The sequence below is a fragment of the Poecile atricapillus genome, chromosome 3, assembly GCF_030490865.1.
Source record: "Poecile atricapillus isolate bPoeAtr1 chromosome 3, bPoeAtr1.hap1, whole genome shotgun sequence".
In the NCBI taxonomy this organism is placed as follows: domain Eukaryota; kingdom Metazoa; phylum Chordata; class Aves; order Passeriformes; family Paridae; genus Poecile; species Poecile atricapillus.
In genome coordinates, this window is record NC_081251.1 from 46,675,729 (window position 1) to 46,693,987 (window position 18,259).

Below are 18,259 nucleotides of genomic sequence, written 5' to 3' on the forward strand. Positions count from 1 at the left end.
ATTTTTATTTGAAAGACCACCATGCTTGTCCACTCTAGAAATAAGCCTTTGAGGGAAACAACAACAACAAAAAAAAATCAGTATTTGAAAGACTGGCAAGGGTTGAAGGAACAAAATCTGCTGTTCCAAGCCTGAAAAATAAAAGCAGAACGTACAGATATGCTACCTTTTTACAATATTCACTACTTCCTGGAAAAGAGTTCTTTCATCAGTAGCGTAACTGACTTCTAGTCCTGTAACTCCAGATCTTGTAAGCAAAGGGGCTTGGTCTCTGCTCCCTAGAAGATAAAAGTAAAAAAACTTGTTACAATTTAGAATGAATTTCATTACTTCAGGCAACAACACTTCTTTAGAATAAAACATACAATGGAAAAGACATATGGAACACAACTTATTTTTATCTTTAATAATTATCACAATTAATTCCATGGACTTATTTTGTTCCTCTTGGGTGGAATAATTTTTTCTTTTCACTTTGTAGAATTCTGCTATAATGGTAATCTTGCACAGATTCTCAAATAGAAACAAACTTGATTCAAGAGAAATTTCAGTATTTTACATGCACAAAAGTCCAGCTACTAGAAAATTACATTTAATAAGAAATATTAAATGACTATATGACAGCTCACACACTGCTTTTATGCAAAATATAATTTTAATTGCTATCTTAGAGTAGTCCTTTGCAAAATGCCTTACAAAATGAAAATGCTATATAACAGTATAGTTCTTTTTTTCAGCACACTGCTAAGTTACTGACAGAAATGGAAAACCATGAGCAACTGCTCACTTAGTGCACATTAAGAGTGTCCGCATTGATAATGTCTGAGTAATATCTAAATTTGTATGCATGCAGGAACCCAGCACTTGCCTTCCATATTAAAAAAATAACCTTCTTTAAATGAATAATGCACAACACATACTCTATTTTCTCTCTACAACAGATAGTATGATCTCTGTTTCGATGACGTTGTATATTTTAGGAACTGGAGTTTTTAAAAGGCATTCTACTTTGACACATTCTTAAGGTCTTAAGAATTAAGAAAAGTGTGCTTTCAGAAATAAATGTTAAAGCAAGTACTGTGACTTACAAAGCAATAATAACATAAAAGGGGAAAAAAAAGATGTATCTCAATGTCAAGTCACTCCACAGGGAACTCAAAAAGTTCTGACCAAGAAAGTATTGACAGCACACATCAATTAAAGCAACAAATGTCACAATAACATTTAAACACATCATTTTATTTTACTAACAAAACCAGATCAGAACCTTTGTTTTTTCAAAGTATCATTGGACCTTTTACAGAAAGCTTTTTCTTGATAAATTATCAGTGGCACACACCTAGGGAGCCATAGTGGCTATACTGTGAAAAAAATCTCAGTAAGGTAATGGAAATAATTTTTTTAAAGATAGTAACAAGCATATAATACCAGAATAAAATTCACTGAGAATAATAAAAACTTAGCTTAACAAGATATAATATCTACAATACTTTGTAAAATAAACTGGTAAAAGAAGAAGCTGTTGCCTTATTGCTAAATTTATTTTTGGTAGGTTTTTGTCCATGCTTAAAATTTTAGACAGTATTTTGTGGTTTGATACACATTCACAATGCCAAAGAAACCCTGAAAGTAAGAGGACTACTTTGGGGATGTTTTTTGGTTTGAGGTTTTTTTTGGTTGGTTTTTTTTTTTTACTAGCCTAAACCAGTGGTACTCAACCTTTAACAGCTGGAGAGCCACTTCTTAATAAAATGGAGTTGTAGAGCACCATAAAAATCAAGTATCAACAGTGTGATTTTTTTTTTCCCATCATGACACTTCAATGTGTGATGATGCTGCCTTAATGCCACCACACATTGATACATCACGACATGACACATCAGCATCCTCTCTCCCAGCAGCATTCTGTCTTCAGTCCCTTCTGGCTGCTAGGAAGGAGTGGGGTGGAGGGGTGGAAGGGGCAAAAGGGCAAGTTTTTCCCCATTCTGCCCCACAGCTGCTGGGTGGGAGGTGATCTCTACTCTTACCTGTGGGGGGATCCCAGCAGCTCCTTTTCTTTCCCCCTATGGGAGGGGGAACTTCAGCGACTCCCACACTGCTGGTCCATTTGCTCAGTGCTCCCCGCGCTGCCTGATAGAGTGGAGCGCCGATCAGATGCCTACATTGCGAGAGCCGCCTGTAGGGCCATGAAGAGCCACATCCGGCTCTAGAGCCACAGGTTGAGTATCACTGGTCTAAACAAAGCCAAAAAGGTACAATAGAATAAGGGCCCCTGTTTAGATCCTAAAAGGATCAGATAAAACCACAAAAATAACCCTTAAGTAAAATATAAAACATACTGTCTTGCTTTTAACATTTTCTACTTGTAGCTATCCAGCAACTTGAGTAGGAAACTAAAGGCAGGTTTTCCTCTTTACACTTTTAGAACACTGCAGGAGCTTGTCCACAAGTACGCAAACATGGATATTTGCACACGCAAATGTTATTTGTGGTTTACAGCCCATGCAATAGTTCTTTGTAAGATATAAGCAGGAAAACTCCATATTTAATACGGCCATTCAACAAGACAAAATTAAATGAGATACATAGTAATATAGATACTCTATTACATTTTGCTTGCTGCTGTTTGATTACTACAAAATAGCATTTTTGTAAAATATATTAAGAAAAAAAGAAATAGGAACCTTGGCTTGAGAGTGTCCTGCCTCTATCAATCACTATAGCACCAGTGATTTCTTTTTTATCAGTATTTGGCAGCGCTGAGTCTGATGAGATGCAATAGAATAAAGCACAGATCGGATCAAACTCTGGGTCTGGTTCCAAATCTCGTCTTGTTCGAGCATGTAACTCCATACTGATGAGGGTAAGGTGCTGGACCTAGCAACAAACAAAGTCAGTATGTTAGCTTGTTCTGCAGGTTTCTTAAAAAAAATTAAGAGAAGACAGTGCAAATGAAGACAGTGCAGACATTTATTTGGTGGTATTACATTGTAACTACAAGGCTCTACCTGAAAATTAACAGAAGTGATTAAACATGCATCTTTGGATTTTACTTTTTTGCAAATAGTACCATCTTAGGAAAAACCAAGATGAATCATTAAACAGTTTCATACTCAATTAGGAAAACTCAGTATGTGTTTCTGAGTTCTGTAATCTTCTACCAAAAGCAGAAAATAAGATGAAAACCAGATAACGTTCAACTTAAACAATTGTAAATTCCTGTAGTGCTTTCAAACAGCTTTGCATATTGAGCTGAATCACATTTCTGAACTGGTCACCAACAAAGAATCACTCTTGGTCTTTATTCTCCCTTCCTTCCCTCACCCAGGACAAGCATGAAGACTAAGTCTTACACAAAGGTAGGGAGAATACCTATCTCTCCCTTCAGTTGCATTAATGAACTTCCACATCATATTGCCAGAGCTTTTTGCAGAATGGTTTACATTAAGAAAATGCTAATCCCTATATACTGTCAAGATATGACTCTGCAGTAAAGACGGTATTATTTAATATGGTTTCAACACTATGTTGCTCTTCTGTTGTCCTGCATAATATTGCTCATAATGTGGATTAATGGAGAGGCTGGGGAGATTATGAGGGAAAAAACCAGAAGCATTTCTGTGTATGTAGGATGCCCTGGGGCCAGCCTTATTTCTTCTAGATTTGAATGCTAAATCACTACAAACATCACTGAGTGAAATTTTACTGTCAATTCCCCCAAGATCACTGGTTTCTTGTGGCTTCTCCCATGTCCTTTACTCAGTGCTACCTCTTTATCAACTCTATAAACTGGCCAACAGCTAATTCCAGGTGTGGAGACTGTCGAGGAGCACATACACACAGCCTGCTTTCCCCATCAGCAACCAACATAGCAGTACTGTATTTACATTGCTTCCCTTTTGCCAGCACTTTGGTTTCTCTCCCCACACCAAACGCTCACCTACATTAAATATATAGAGACCTTCTTTGAGACAGGCACCCTTTTGTTAAATGTAGTAGAAACTGCCCAACAGGTTCAGAAGGTAACAAGTAGAAATACAGGGAGGGCCTTACTGATTGCTGCCAGATGCCTTATCTCTTATGGAAACAATCCATAAAAATCATGGTCAGCTAGTTTTTTAAGTAATGTTTTTATGCAAAACTTACTATTTCTTCCTTCTGATTTTTCCCTTATTTTTATTTTTAAAGACAGGTTTACTATCTTCTCAACCAAAATACTGCCAAGTCTAGTTCAATTCTCAGTTAGAGGCATTGGACATCAAGCTGAAACTGGCAGATAAACTACTTATAAGCTGCAGACATCACACACTGATTAATTTTTAAGTCACGTAGGGATCCAGGAGAAAAAGATTTTTATTTCTGCTGGTATAAAATAGGCCTGATAGATTATAATTATATAAAGTGACATGTAACAGTAAAGTTACCTCATGTAAAGATTTTGCTTCCTGCAGGTTTTCCACACTGACTTTAAAACCGTAAGTATTATTTAAAGACGGTCCTTCAATCTGGGAAGTCTCTTTCTTTGGGGCACCGAGGGCAGCAAATTGATTCTTATCAGGCATGGGAAGAAAAAAGCACAGGATAGTGAGAAAACAGAGGTTGCTAAACACATATATAATACTAAACAATATGCAATATAAGGTACAGATTTATCAGTGAAAACACAAATGCTACTCTGCAAATTACTAAATGTCCCCTACCTTTCACTATTTCCTCATTTCATTTTTCAACAAGCCAACAAACGTTGTATCTTTCTGCCTTTCAGGAATAATTTTAATTCACAGCAAAGCAAGAGGCAGTTTGGAGTATTTAAAAAACCTCCCAAACAACCAAAACCTCCCAAAACCCTACAAAAAAAACAACCCAGTCCCACATACACTGGGCTTTCTTAAAGGTCTAAGGATATGGAAACCAGCAATTCTCTATTCTCTCTTGAGCAACAATTTGTCAAAAACCCCTGTTTCAGTCATCACTTTTTAAGGCACTGAATTAAAGGTACATTAAAAACCTCCTTTAATCAGGTGAGCACCAGTATACCGAGAAGAAAAAACTACTGGGTCACTCCAGTAATGCACCTAGCCCACCATTCTGTTCCAACATGGAGAGCAGAAACACTGTTTAAGTAAAACAAGTCCAACCTCTTTCTCCTCTGTTGTCACACCACAAACTGCCCTCCTTGTTTTCAGAAAATGCTTAGAACATTGACTGAAAACGAATACACATAGAGAAGCATAAATATACACAGGTCTAGGTATATGTATATAAAAAACGGTAATCACACTAGAACTTAAAAAGGATGTTGTAACTCAAAGAGCAAAACATCTTTACATGGCGTCTGTTTAGTGTTTCATTACTACCCTAGAGCAGCACCCTCGATCTCCAACTTACACTCGCTTCCCCCAGATTAAACTCATAAATTTTTTCCTAACTTTGAGTGTGCTCTGATTCTGTAGCAATTGTACCCTACCATTTTAAATGTATTTTCAAGATCTTAACAGCAAAAGACAAAAACAACAAAGAGGAAAAAATGGAAATGTGTAGGTGCTGCATAATAAAAATACATCTGTACAGAAAATGTTAATTCACCTTCATTTGTGTGGTTAGAAGTACTCTTCGAAGACCATCAGTATTACTTCCCCTCTTGTGGCTCAGTTTCTGAGCTTTTGGTTCTGTAAATACATGAGTGAAAGCCTACTTAGCCTCAATAGTATTGTCTAGGCATTAAACAACATGCAAGAAACAACAGAGGCATTTCATTAAAATTACAAACAGATATTACATATATAAACAAATACAGCTTTATCCTTGGTCAAATCCAAAGCACAACTACTACAATTTGGTATTTATGGACATTTAGGAACAAAAATAATTTACAAAGCCTCGCATCATCATCATCTTGAACATTACAATGTTATTCACACTCTACATAATGTAGAGATTATTTTTGGAAAATTACAAGCTATATAGTCAACAAGATTAAAAAATCCCCCAAATAAGCAATACTTCTAAATTAAGTTTTTAACCAGCACTTCAGAGTTCAGAGAGACCATTCCGAAGCAAATGGATGTCCTATTTCTAGGCTTTTTCAATAATTCAAGTTACTTTTGACAATAATGCACAGAACTTCTCCTTTTAAAAAATAGTTTTAAATATATTTTTGCAGAGATATATTTTTTTCTTATCATGTCAAAAGAAATATATTCAAATTTTTGTGTGTGTGCATGTATTATTAGAATCACTTAATGGATTTACCTGCAGATAAAGGAGTAAAACCAAGAACTTCAGGTATCCCATCTTGGTTTTTTCTGTGCACAATGGGTGTACTGTGTAGACAAACAGATTCAGAATTTCCAGGATCTTCATTAACCGGAAATGGGGATGTGTCAAAAGATGTCCTAATGTCCTCCTGGGTGCATGGAGAATTTTGTGTACTTCCAACATCATTTTCTTCCAGAGAAGACAAAATAATATCCTGATTTTTCCACTCTGCATCTTCTAAACTGGACTGTTTAGGATCAGGAGATGCTACCTGCTGCCAAGGAGGAAGCACGGGAGAATCTGGTGAACTGTAACTGACATAATAATCTTCCTCCTCCTCCTCCTCCTTATCATGTTCTAGAGCTGAAGTAGGGTGTGTCTTGCTTTCACATGAAGTTTTATTAGAGTCTATGTAATTTTTAGTATTTACGTTAGTTCCTATAGTGCTTATAGACTTATCACAGGTTTCCTTGGTTTGCATTTTTGTATTTTCTGCCAAAGAGGCAGGAGAATTCTTTGTAGGCACAATAGGTCTTTCATCTTCCAGTCTAGACAAATTCAAATCTTTAGCTACTTTTATTACTTCTATAGACTTCTCTTCAGACAATACTGCAGAGCCAAAATTCTCATCTGCCTTTGCCAGCTCAGCAGAATGATTCTTAGGCAATTTCTTGAAATGTTCATACTCTTCTTTGGCATGAAGCCATATCTGAACTTGCTGTTGGCTTGGAGCACACTTGCATGGCATTATGACTATTTTTTTGTCTTCACTAGTTTTATGGCTATTACTTTCTCTTTTATTAACAGTAGAGTGTCCATAATGAGGAGGAGATCCTGGTCTAGGGCCTTCTGTCATTGCTGAAAATGCAGTCTTCCAGAGCCGTAGACCTTCTAATGAGAAGTCCCCCTCAAACTCAAGGAGGTCATTTGGAAGTCTGGTTTCCACTGTGAGAAGCCGCCCTCCAATCTCCCTGTGAAGGAAAGTAGTTTGAATTACCGTTTTACTCTAAACCACACTGGAGGCAGTCTTCCAGATGATAGAAAAGCAGAGTACTACTAACTGGCTTTCTCACTATGCAATTCCCATGGGCAATATTTTTATTTTACAAACCATGAAGGCACATTCCCACTTACTACAACAATATGCAATAAAAAATTCAGTGTTCATGAAAGAAAATGGGTATTTGGTCTGGAAGCACAGTAATTTTCAACTTCAAATGGAGGTATATCAGATGGGATCTTTCATGTATCAGTGCCACATAACAGCACAAAATTGTTTACAGGAATAAATTAAATATAATGTATTCATGATTGCATGTAGACAGAAATGCATTTAACACAGTACCTTGGCTTTTCTGGAGCATCTGAAGGATTGCTGCAAAATGGTTCCTGATAAACTGTTTCTGCGAGATCATGATCCAGCAAAGTTGCCATGATTTCTTCACGACTGGGTGGGGACATGAGAGGCTTAAGAATGTGAGCAGTACGAGGTGTAAAGCTTCCATTCTTTGATTGTGAAGGAGAACTGGTTGATCTTGGTGAACTATCTGGAGTTGGAGTTAATGCTTCATTGTTCCTTGAAACATGTAATTCTAAATCCTCAGAAGCTGCATCTATAAGTTCACCATCAGGTGATGACAATAAGGATGTAAAAGAGGTATTAACTGAATCAAGGGGTTGACAGGGCTCAAAAGTGGTTTCTTTTCTAATGTGGCTTTGAATCCAGTCTGAGCAAGTTGGCTGAGAAAGATTAAGAAATCTCTCTTTATTTACTGTATTTCTATTCAATTTGAATTTTTCATTTAAACAGACTTCAGTCTCTTGAGTACAAGAGGTATCAATGAAACTAGATCTAGAAGCTGAAGAATGAATGGTTTTTCTCCATTGACTATGGCAGTGGTTCTCACTATTATCTAGTGAGGTCTTCTCAAAAAGCTCAGGGCTCAGGGAACCAGACCGCATCCATTTATTTGTGCTTGAAGAATGTTGCTTTTCTTCTTCAGATTTTTGGTCATTATGACATAGAAAGTCACTTTCTGTTGTTTGTCCAGAACCAAGATCCTGAACTGCATCACTCAAGAATTTCTGGGGCAAATTTTGATCTGCTGGGACAAACTGGCTTGCAGAATAAAAACTGCAAAATCCACTTTGCCCTATAGTATTAATATCAAAGTTGTAATTGTGGTCTGGAGATAAGCTGTCTTCAAGTGAGTAACAGCTTTCAAAACCAGGGTCTGAAAAAAAAATAGGGCTGTCATCAGATACAGAATGATCAATGCGACTAGTGATTGGCTGGCTTGAAGACTCCATTTTTGGAAGTTTTGCTGTTTTTTCTTTAGGTTTTGTGCTCCTGGGAGCACGAGATTTTCTTGATGATGTGACTGATCGTGACCTTTTGATGGCTTTATTCTGTTCAAGAGGGCATGGTATGCCCTTGCTCAGCTGTGGTTTGTCCAGTAACGGTTCCTGTGCAATACTGGTATTCTGAGCTTTCTGCTGTCTCTTCTGGAGCAACTCTTTCAAAACAGCCAGACCAGACTGTCCTTCACCAAATGCTGATGGGGCCACTATATTCCTGTTTTTATACTGGGAGATGGGTTTTGGTTGCACAGTTGCTTCTGACAGAGGCGTTTGTTTTGTGGTTTCTGGTTTAAAATGTGACATATCCAAAATAAATCCTCTCTGGTTTTGATCGCAACTTAACTGTTTCACTGGACTTTTCAAAGATGTTACAAAACAGTTTTTAGGCAATTGAAGTGGGCCAGGGTTTTCTTCAGATGGCTTAAGAATAGAACAAGGATCAGAATGCTTGGATGCCTCTGGTAAACAAAAAATCTGCTGTTGATTATTGTCTTTACAATGCAAATAGTTAGTGGCATGTAATTGATCTATCTTTGCTGTGTCCAGAGAGTCACGAGTTTCATTTAATTTCCCAGCTGGTGGCAAATATCTGATTTGCAAATTTTTTATCTCTTCTGCTTTTGGAGAAGTCTTATCTTTTAAGATATGAGCATTCTGTGTTATGTGAGTTGAGTGATTAGATGGATCAAATATGTTTTGAATGAGAGCAGGATCCTTCATTCTAAATATAGCACTCTGAGTCCTAGACCTTTGAGAGCTCATTTTTGGTACTTCCCTTCCAGATGCCACGGAAGCAGATGTGAAAGATGAATGAGGGTCTTCCCGTGGAGCAGGCAAACACTGTGCATCTACAGGCTTATCAATTTCCATCAGTGAGTGAAAACAGGCTGATGAATTACCTTGTGCATCAGCTGCAGGGAGCTGTGCTGATGACAGATATCCAGCTGAAGAGCCAGGAAGAGGACTGTCTTTGAGGTTGTGAAGTGACTGAGAGCAGACAGAGTTGTAAGAAATCTCATGAGGATCTTGATGTTTCAGCACAAACTTGACCTCTGCAGCAGAGCGACCATTTCCTTTTTCATCTTTAAATACAACGCGTTTTCTTGAGGACACTTTTTCAACTGTTTTTTGTTTTGTTCTAGGCTTCTTCTTTCCTTCATCTGGTGTTTTATCAGCCTGATTAATCTTCTTCTTTTTCTTGGTAGATACAGTGGGGCTAGCAAATTTCTTTTTACATTTCTTAACCTGAGTTTTTGCTCGACTACTTTTTCCTACACTAGTGTTAACAGTCTTGCTGTTGTAGATATTGGGGGCCCTACTAAATAAAGCTTCTCTGTCCAGGTTGGTCAAAATTTCTTCTGCTTTTGGATCAGTGGGAGACCAGCAGCGAGGTGGAGATGTGTTTACTGGGCTTGTGCTTCTCTCAGAAAGAAAACCTAACTTAGACATAACATCACTATAGTTATAGTCACAGTCTTCAGCTTCAGCACTGTAGGAGGGTGAAGGAGGAGAAAGAATTGTATGAGTCCTTTTTCTGAAAGATAAAGTTCTTTTAATATTTGTACTACCTGTTTTTTGTGGTTTTCCAGCTTTTTTCTTGGTTGACTTATGTTTTGCTTTCCTTTTGTGACTTTTCTTTGGTGTTAGTGGATAAATAGGATATTTGGTTGCAGGAGAGTCAGGAACTTTTGGCCAAAAGTCCTTTAAAGGTGCAAGCTTTTTATATAAATTCATCTTTTCCTCTGTGAGTACTACTCTTTCCTCACTAGAATCTACTTTCCCCAATTTAACAAGCATATTTTTTCTCCCTCTAAATCTATTGATGATAATATATTTAATAATAACAGGTGGCAATTTTTTAGAAAGTTTTCTACGCTTTCGAGACTTCTGAGACCCATCCAAACTTTCAACACTTTCTATCGGTTGAGGTAGATTAATTTTTGAGTTGTGTGCGACAAAGCTCGATTCACCATCTTCAGTCTCATAATTTACCTTCCGTTTCGTTCGGAGCGTGTATTTATTCCCACATAGTCCAAATGACTGCTCAGCTTCAAGAGATCCATCTGCAAACGGGCAGTCAGTGTAATTAGCAGTACTTGTAGACATTTTGTTTTCAAAAGCCTCAAGAGGAACTTGAACTAAGTCACTAGGTAAAGCACTATCCTTATCAGGAACGTTACTACAAGCATTACCTTGTGTATAGCAGCCTTCCTTCACTGATGCAACATCATTTACACTTGCAGGCTCCTGACGATTGATAAAACTGTGCTTCTTTTTATTCAGTTTAAACCTGGACTGTTTGTTGCCCTGCTGTAATTTATATGTCACGGGAGCTAACTTCTGTGGTCGACTGAGACAATTAGAAAGAACAACACTAGGAAAGAACATATAATGTGCTGCTTGTTGACTGAGGCTTGGCTTTTCCGCCTTGTGCTCCTGAAATTCTTCATACCTAATTTTAAGCTTATTAAGGCCACCTTCATCAGTGTTATTTTCAAGTGAATGTACCACAGTTCGACTGCCTCCTGAACAAGATACCAATTCACAATTTTCTGTAGCTGTTGCTGGAAAAAAACTATTTATACTTGCACTGCTGGATTTTTCATTTACTTCAGAGGACATTTTACCTTTGGAGTGGCTCATATCAGAAAAGTTATATAAGCTTTTGTTCAACATGTTGTCACCAATATGGCGGCCCACATGCATAAAAGAGACATCCTTTTCAGCCTTTCTAATGCTAATGTACTTCCTACTAGGTATTGGTCTGTTCACTGATGAAATATCATCTTCATAGTCAAAAATATTATTTCCACATGAAGGAACTGGGAGAGTATCTTTCTTGTTACTCTCTTTGTGAGCGTTTTCTGCATGGGTACTATTGCTGAATGGAGTTGGGTACTTTGCTGAGTAAGTGCTTTCTTTTGTAAGAGAATGGACTGAAAGTTCAGGTCTTGTTTCTGTGTTTGGCTGTGAGAGGTCTTCTACAAAATCTTCATTATTCAAAACATGGTTAGAAAGGGCACTTGTGTGTTTACACTGAAAAGTAATTTTAGCAGAAGATGGGGGTTCTAGTGTAGCAGCATCTTTGTGAAAGATTGAGGTCTTTACAGACATTTTGCTTGTTGCAATGACGGAGGAGTGAGTTCGAGAACTTTCATTATTCAAAGGATTGTCTGAAATGGAAGAAAAGCAATTTTATTCTAGTTTTCCTGTAAAAATAACCTAAGGCAGTAAAACTTTTAACAGCATTTTCCTGAAAGCTTTCTCATCCAAATAAGAAACAAAACTCATGTAAATTACATTACATTTATAATCATGACAACTAAAGACCCTGACTGCATGAGCTGCTTTATCAAAATCACATCGTCAGTACATTTGTCTAAGACATTTTGTCAATTACTCCTCAATGGCAGAGTTGCATACAATTGTCAAAGATTTCATACTGACTTTCTGAAAGAAGGCTTCACCATCACTTTCAGATGACTACATAAAAAGACTGATTTCTAGAAAAGGTTGTACCCTGCTTTGTCCCTGAGAAGTACATATACTCATTGGCTCTGAAAAACAAAAAACTTATTTGAATGATCTTCCCTGTGCAAAAAGGTCATTCCACAGAAAGCTAAAGTAGTATATCTCACAACATGGCAAGGGCTTTGTATGAACTGTGCTGTCCACTAAACATAGGTAGTTTCCTGCACTTCTATAAAGCAGAGCAATACAGCACCCATCCTGGATTCATATCCATTATGTTCCCATATAATCTGGGACCGGCAGATGGTAACTTGCCCTATGCAGAGTCATGACATGTTATCTGTGAAGATTTTCATCTCTTTCAGTGATAGTTTCACCACACTTATTGCAGGGTAAGTATGGACAGGGACGTGATAACAAATTAATAAGTGTGTGCTTGCTCATAACCTTGCGGAAGGAGTAGTTTGACAGAGGTTGTACCACTGCAAAGAGGCAGATACCACAGGGCACCTCAGAAGGCATGCAGGAATTGGTTCATGTGTCCACCTCTTTAGCTGAAATGCTGAAGAAAGGTAAGAGTTATATCTGATATATGACCAGGAAGCATGTGCTGCACACTGATGTAATGGACTGGGGATCCTTTGGGCCTTTACTGTAAATCTCAACCAATTTTGGGATTATCTTAGATTCATGCTACCTTCATCTTAGCAATTTATTTGCTGCTGGCTGAGAAAAATAAAAGGAAGTCCCAATCTCTTTCTAATAACATTTTCTAATGCATACACAGAGTCCCTGAGCTGTGAAACACAGCTGAGAGATGCTGCCTATTATTCTTTGAGGGTAGGAGTCCACAGAAAGAATGAGGATGATTAACTTTTTGAAAACTCAGAAAATGGGAGTTTGGCAGCCAACAAATACCTGGAAAATACCTGGCTGTTCAGATATAAAAACTGCAAAAATACTTGTTAATCAGTCAGATCATATGGACACAGATTTACGTGTGGATAGAGATTTTATAATTTAGATTCAGACGTCTGAATTTATAATTCAGTCTCAGATGACCTGGACTGAGATCTGTTTTGAATTTACTGTATCTACAATTATAAGAAATCAATGTAAAAGTTCACAGTAATAAACTTGCTAAGCTGGTGTTCTGCATGTGATATTTCACTTACTTAAAATATGCTTACATTTAAACAATTACCTAAGAAACAGTCTCATTAGCTAGCAGCATCTCTTATTACAACAAATTAGAAAGTATGGCAAATAAGGAAAGTACAACTGTATATCTGACAAAAGCAAATAATATTAGTAGTACATCAAATCATGTATTCATCCCACCATTATACTATAAAAGCAAAGGAAAAAGCAAATTATGTTTTAAACATTGAACACAAAAGAATAGTGTGGTTGGCTATAATCTATAATCTATAATCTAAAAAGATCATATAGTTCATAATCTCAACTGAACATTATAATGTGACATGCAGATTTTCTAATGAAATACATAATATTGTTTATATATTTGCCTAACCTCAAAGTGTGCATTCTGTTTACTAATGTTATTTGATCAAAGACAGCGTGTTATAAAGACAGCAAAAGATCTCTACAGATTTTTTTTTTTTATAGATTTTGAAAGACAGTTCCTTCTCCAGCAGCTTTGTTACTGCGTAGTTTTAACTCACGCAATCCCAGATGTGAATATACAATCTGCAGAATGAAACACGCCAAAACAAAGGCTCCCTGTATTTTAGCATGTGTGGCAAATACTTGCAAAGAATTATCTAAATCTGTACGGTAATACACTTATCATTTACAATAATCCTAGGAGGATAAATGATCCTACAGAATCATTACTTTTAACACCATATTAGGTTTTTCCCATAAAACTAATTAAGCTATGTCCTTTTTTGGATCATTGATAAAATAAGAAAAACAGATTCTGGTAGGGCATAGAGGGCATTGAGATTAAAATACAGTTGTTTTTTAATGAAGATGTTAAAGGCTTGCATCTACAATCTGTTGAGAACTTTTCTTTCCAATTGAAACAAGGACTGAAAATGGTCAGCACTTCTGAGAAGTAGCAATTTGATGTGAAAATGAATGATGACTCCACTTCCAAAGCTGATTTTCTATTTACTTACCACCATTTTCATCTGCAGTTCCATCTAACTGAGGTATTGAGAGATTAGCTAGGAGCATATTGTTACCGCTCCACTCCATTTCTTCCTCTGAAGATGAATCCTCTTCTGTTGAACTCCGATGCATGTTTTTGCCAGCTGACCTGGAGAAAAGTGAAGGAACTAATTGATGCATAATACTTCTACTAGAAAATACCACGAGCCACAGTGAACATGAAACTCAATGGGGTGTGGTGCTATGTGGTTGTGTAATTTGGGGGAGCAAAAGGAAACATACAAAAATTTTGCCATATTTCTCTCTGGGAAAGTCAAAATAATATTCAATGTTACTGTTTTAAGAGGCAACAGTGGTCACCAATCATTTTAAACAGCAGGATTCACTAATCTAAGAAGATACAGTAACGGCATTTAGATGGTTAATTTTAGTTCAATTTTACTGAGATTTAATTTCATTGCTTCAAAGTGCTTGAAATTTGAAGACTAAACCAACTATGCAAAATTACTTCAGTTTAGCTGTTAGCAAACAGATGTTTACTTTTTTGTGGGTTTTTTTTGTTAAGAAATCTTTACTGTATTATAACAATAATCTCTCTTGGCTTAACTAAATCATGACCAGCAAAACTATGTTTCATTCAGCCTCTTACTGAATATTCTGAAGCAGCTGTTGTTAATACTTAAGTTGCTCTTACTAACTGTTCTACACTGCCATGTTTACAGTCATAAATTCACTGGGGGAAAAAAAGATGCAAATCTACAAAGAAAAGCTGATATGAATTTTTTGTGGTTTTAAGGTGGCATGCTTTCTATGAGCATGGGGGAAGGAAGAATATCACAGAAAACCACAAAAATCAAATCTTACAGTATATTATAACTCTATAACTACTTGGGAATTTGATTTCTTCTTTAAAATAGAGTGTGAGATGGACAAAATTCTTAACAGAAATATGCTATTCTGTGGCTACACAAAAGAAATCCAGATACATATTAAGGAATTGAACTTTGGGATTTTTAAATTTCTTTGTTGTTTAAGTTGTTAAGTGTAATATTTTAAAATATATAAATACAAATGTTTTTAAGTTACAGGAAGGAAAATACAAATAACCTAAATAAACCTTGCTTTTGCGGAACTCTTTTTTGACTGGATTTAGACCAGCATGAATTATACATATGGTACCACACTAGACATCTGAATGTCAGCACACAGCTAATTTAGATCAGGACAGATTTGTTAGTCCAGAAACAATAGGCTCAAATGTAACCACATAATATCTGGTCAGGCCTGAAAGCATGACTTGGAGAATCAAATAACAAGCACAGTTAGGTGCACTCTCCATGATCTAGGTGAGCTTAGTTGTCCCTCTTCTATGTTCCCAAAACATGGAAAAGCACAGCACAAAGCAATCAGCTTGATATGCAAATTAGTATCAAACTGGGGATGTTTCTTCCAACCTGATTTATGCTGTAATCCCAGGTAAATCTTTGTCAACTTCAGTAAACCAAATCAGACTGGAGATGACTTCTGCAGGTAACTTGGATTTCTCCTCATTCAAGCCCATCAGTTTGGGTTCCAGAAAAATTTATGTATCACATGATACATTAACTAGTCCAGGTCTTGGTGGGCTTTTTTCTCCAGTTCAATACAAATCAAACCCAAGGCATTTAATTCACTCAATAGGGTGTGGTTACTCCTCATTAGCTGAATAGATTTTCTGAGATAATGTGCGACTAGTAAATACTGACTAACAGAAAAGCCACAGTATGGATATATAAGGACCCACTAGGAAGCCACACAGATGGAATGAGCCTGAGCAGAGTCAGATCATCAGACTCATCACGCATGAGCAGAATCATGCAGGGGGCAAAGATACCCATGGCTTGTGCTTGAAATTAGTCCATATTCTGTAGAGATCTCAGTGAAACAGAACTTGTAATTCTCTCTGAACACAAGTTCACTGCCTGTGGAAGCACATGGTATGTACATTTTCCCTAGGGCTTTGTGTCTGGGATTAAGGTGTAGGCATATGTGAGCAAGATATTAGTGAGACAGCTCATCAAGTCTCTTGAGTTTTTAAGTAGAATTCTTTACTGCACGAAAGCAGTTAATTGCTTCAGGATCCTACCTGACTCCTGAAAGTTGTACAGTAGTCAAGCCCATACAGAGCTGTGCTTGAGCTAATGAATTCTGCAAAATACAGGTTTTCATAGTAACTACCACAGTAAGACTGAAGTTTGATGTTAAGTGTTTTGGATGGAAATGTCAACTTTTCAGACTACTGTGAGGGAAAAAAAATAGAAAAATCAAAGGTCAGATAGGAAAACTAGCTTTAGAGATCAATTATCTCTAACTAACTTCTGGTTCTGTTACAACTTTATTGTGCCTCTGGGAAATAAAAGAAGCATTTCTATACCTCTCTGTTTACAGATTACCTCTCTGATTACAACTTCCGATGTAGGAAAAAACCCCAAATATAAAAATATTATGTCTGTGAAGTTCCTCGTACTTCAAACAGAGTTATAAATACCAGAAGGTGTGCTGAAAGCAGGGGTCAAGAGAAACTGGATATATCTGCTTTCAATGCCTGTCAGTGCAGACTGCACAAAAGGTCATTACAACCTGAGAAGGTGTTCCAAGAATCTTGGACTTAAATACACTGAAGTTGCTGACCTTTAACAGTCAAGCAGAGTGAGCAACATTTGTGTTTTGATTTAAGCTTTGAACATGGAAACAAATGGATGTTTTTTCTTCGGGTTGCTTGGTTGGTCTTCATATGAATATTTCTTAAACATTGAGTTTAGTAAAAGATGTACAAAGATACACCTTAACATTTGTATCATATCCAAGGTGTGACCTTACAAGCAAGTTACCACTAAAGGTTTTCTTGTATTTGGACTTGTAGAACAAAAAACCTACTTACTTTTTCCTCAAAGAGAAAACTAGGAGGTTATGTTTGGCCAAACCTGAATACTTAATCTTTACTTCCACTTCAGATAACACTGATTATTCACATCATCATAATCTGAACACCTTGCATTCCAGCTCAAGATCTGCACAGATTTTTCCATGTTATCAACAGAGACCTCTCTACATCTCATTCGGCTCATAGCACACTTGAAAACAAGGTGGGAGGAAGGAAAGATCTGGCAGAAAAGAAACATTTTAAGAAAATACATACCTCCTTTTTTGCCCAGGCTCTTCCATGCTACTGTCCCACCTCTGAGACATTAGCAAGCTAAGTTCCATTTCCTCTTTCTCACACTGTGGCTCATTTTCTTCATCATCACTGTTCTGAGAATTTCGCCAGCTTCCAAGAGAACGATGGTGAGAGAGTGTTTTTTGATGTCCCATCTGATATCCATCATTCTCCAATCCAGCCAACAGATCAATCATGGCCTCATCAGCACTACTGCCCACTGCAGAAAAAGCCCATACAAGTAGAATCTATATTTTGTTCTACTTGTAAATGACTAGTTACAGTCTACCAGTAAAAAACATAACCAAGCAGACCAAACAAGCCCATCACAATCTAAAATCTACTAGTTTGTTACTGTCTAAGGCAAGGCATACTACAGAATATAGACTACTACAGCTCTTCTCATATCTTATTTTTTCAAATTTTATGATTTATCTTTTCTAGCTCTGTATCTAAAGCTTTGACAACTTTCTTTATTTCTGCCCTACTCTTTTTTTTGTACTAGATTCTGTGGATGCACTTCATTCTCTCTCCACTTTCCTATTACCTCCCCACATGCAGTAAAATCTTCACTCTCCCCTTTAATTTAGCTTGAGTGCCAGGTTCTGAAGCATCATTGCCTTCTCTTGCTCAATAGCTGCATTAGCTTTGTTAGGCACTTCTCTCTGTATCACTTGAGGACTTTCAATCACTGCATCTTGTGAAAAGAGATGCTGATTTTGACCAACTATTCCTCCTTCTCAACTATGGTTCCCTTTTCATGTCACTAAAAGCTTTCTATTCCAAGATTTCTCTAAACACTGAAAGTTTACCACATTTCACTCCTCTCTTTAAATT

The 18,259-nt window shown here is 37.0% G+C and overlaps 1 protein-coding gene across 2 annotated transcripts in view; it reads right to left on the reverse strand.

Moving 5' to 3' along the window:
• Positions 1 to 18,259, reverse strand: part of REV3L (REV3 like, DNA directed polymerase zeta catalytic subunit) — a 113,653-nt gene that overhangs the window by 33,155 nt on the left and 62,239 nt on the right. The window contains exons 11-18 of one of the 2 annotated variants that reach the window (XM_058836354.1): positions 17,405 to 17,642; positions 14,235 to 14,374; positions 7,604 to 11,792; positions 6,253 to 7,229; positions 5,587 to 5,669; positions 4,425 to 4,550; positions 2,685 to 2,877; positions 167 to 278 (exon numbers count right to left, since the gene is read on the reverse strand). In XM_058836354.1, the coding sequence (XP_058692337.1) occupies positions 167 to 278; positions 2,685 to 2,877; positions 4,425 to 4,550; positions 5,587 to 5,669; positions 6,253 to 7,229; positions 7,604 to 11,792; positions 14,235 to 14,374; positions 17,405 to 17,642 (6,058 nt within the window). Of the gene's footprint in view, positions 1 to 166; positions 279 to 2,684; positions 2,878 to 4,424; positions 4,551 to 5,586; positions 5,670 to 6,252; positions 7,230 to 7,603; positions 11,793 to 12,590; positions 12,629 to 14,234; positions 14,375 to 17,404; positions 17,643 to 18,259 lie in introns of those variants that run through there. The other variant, XM_058836355.1, reaches the window with a different exon arrangement.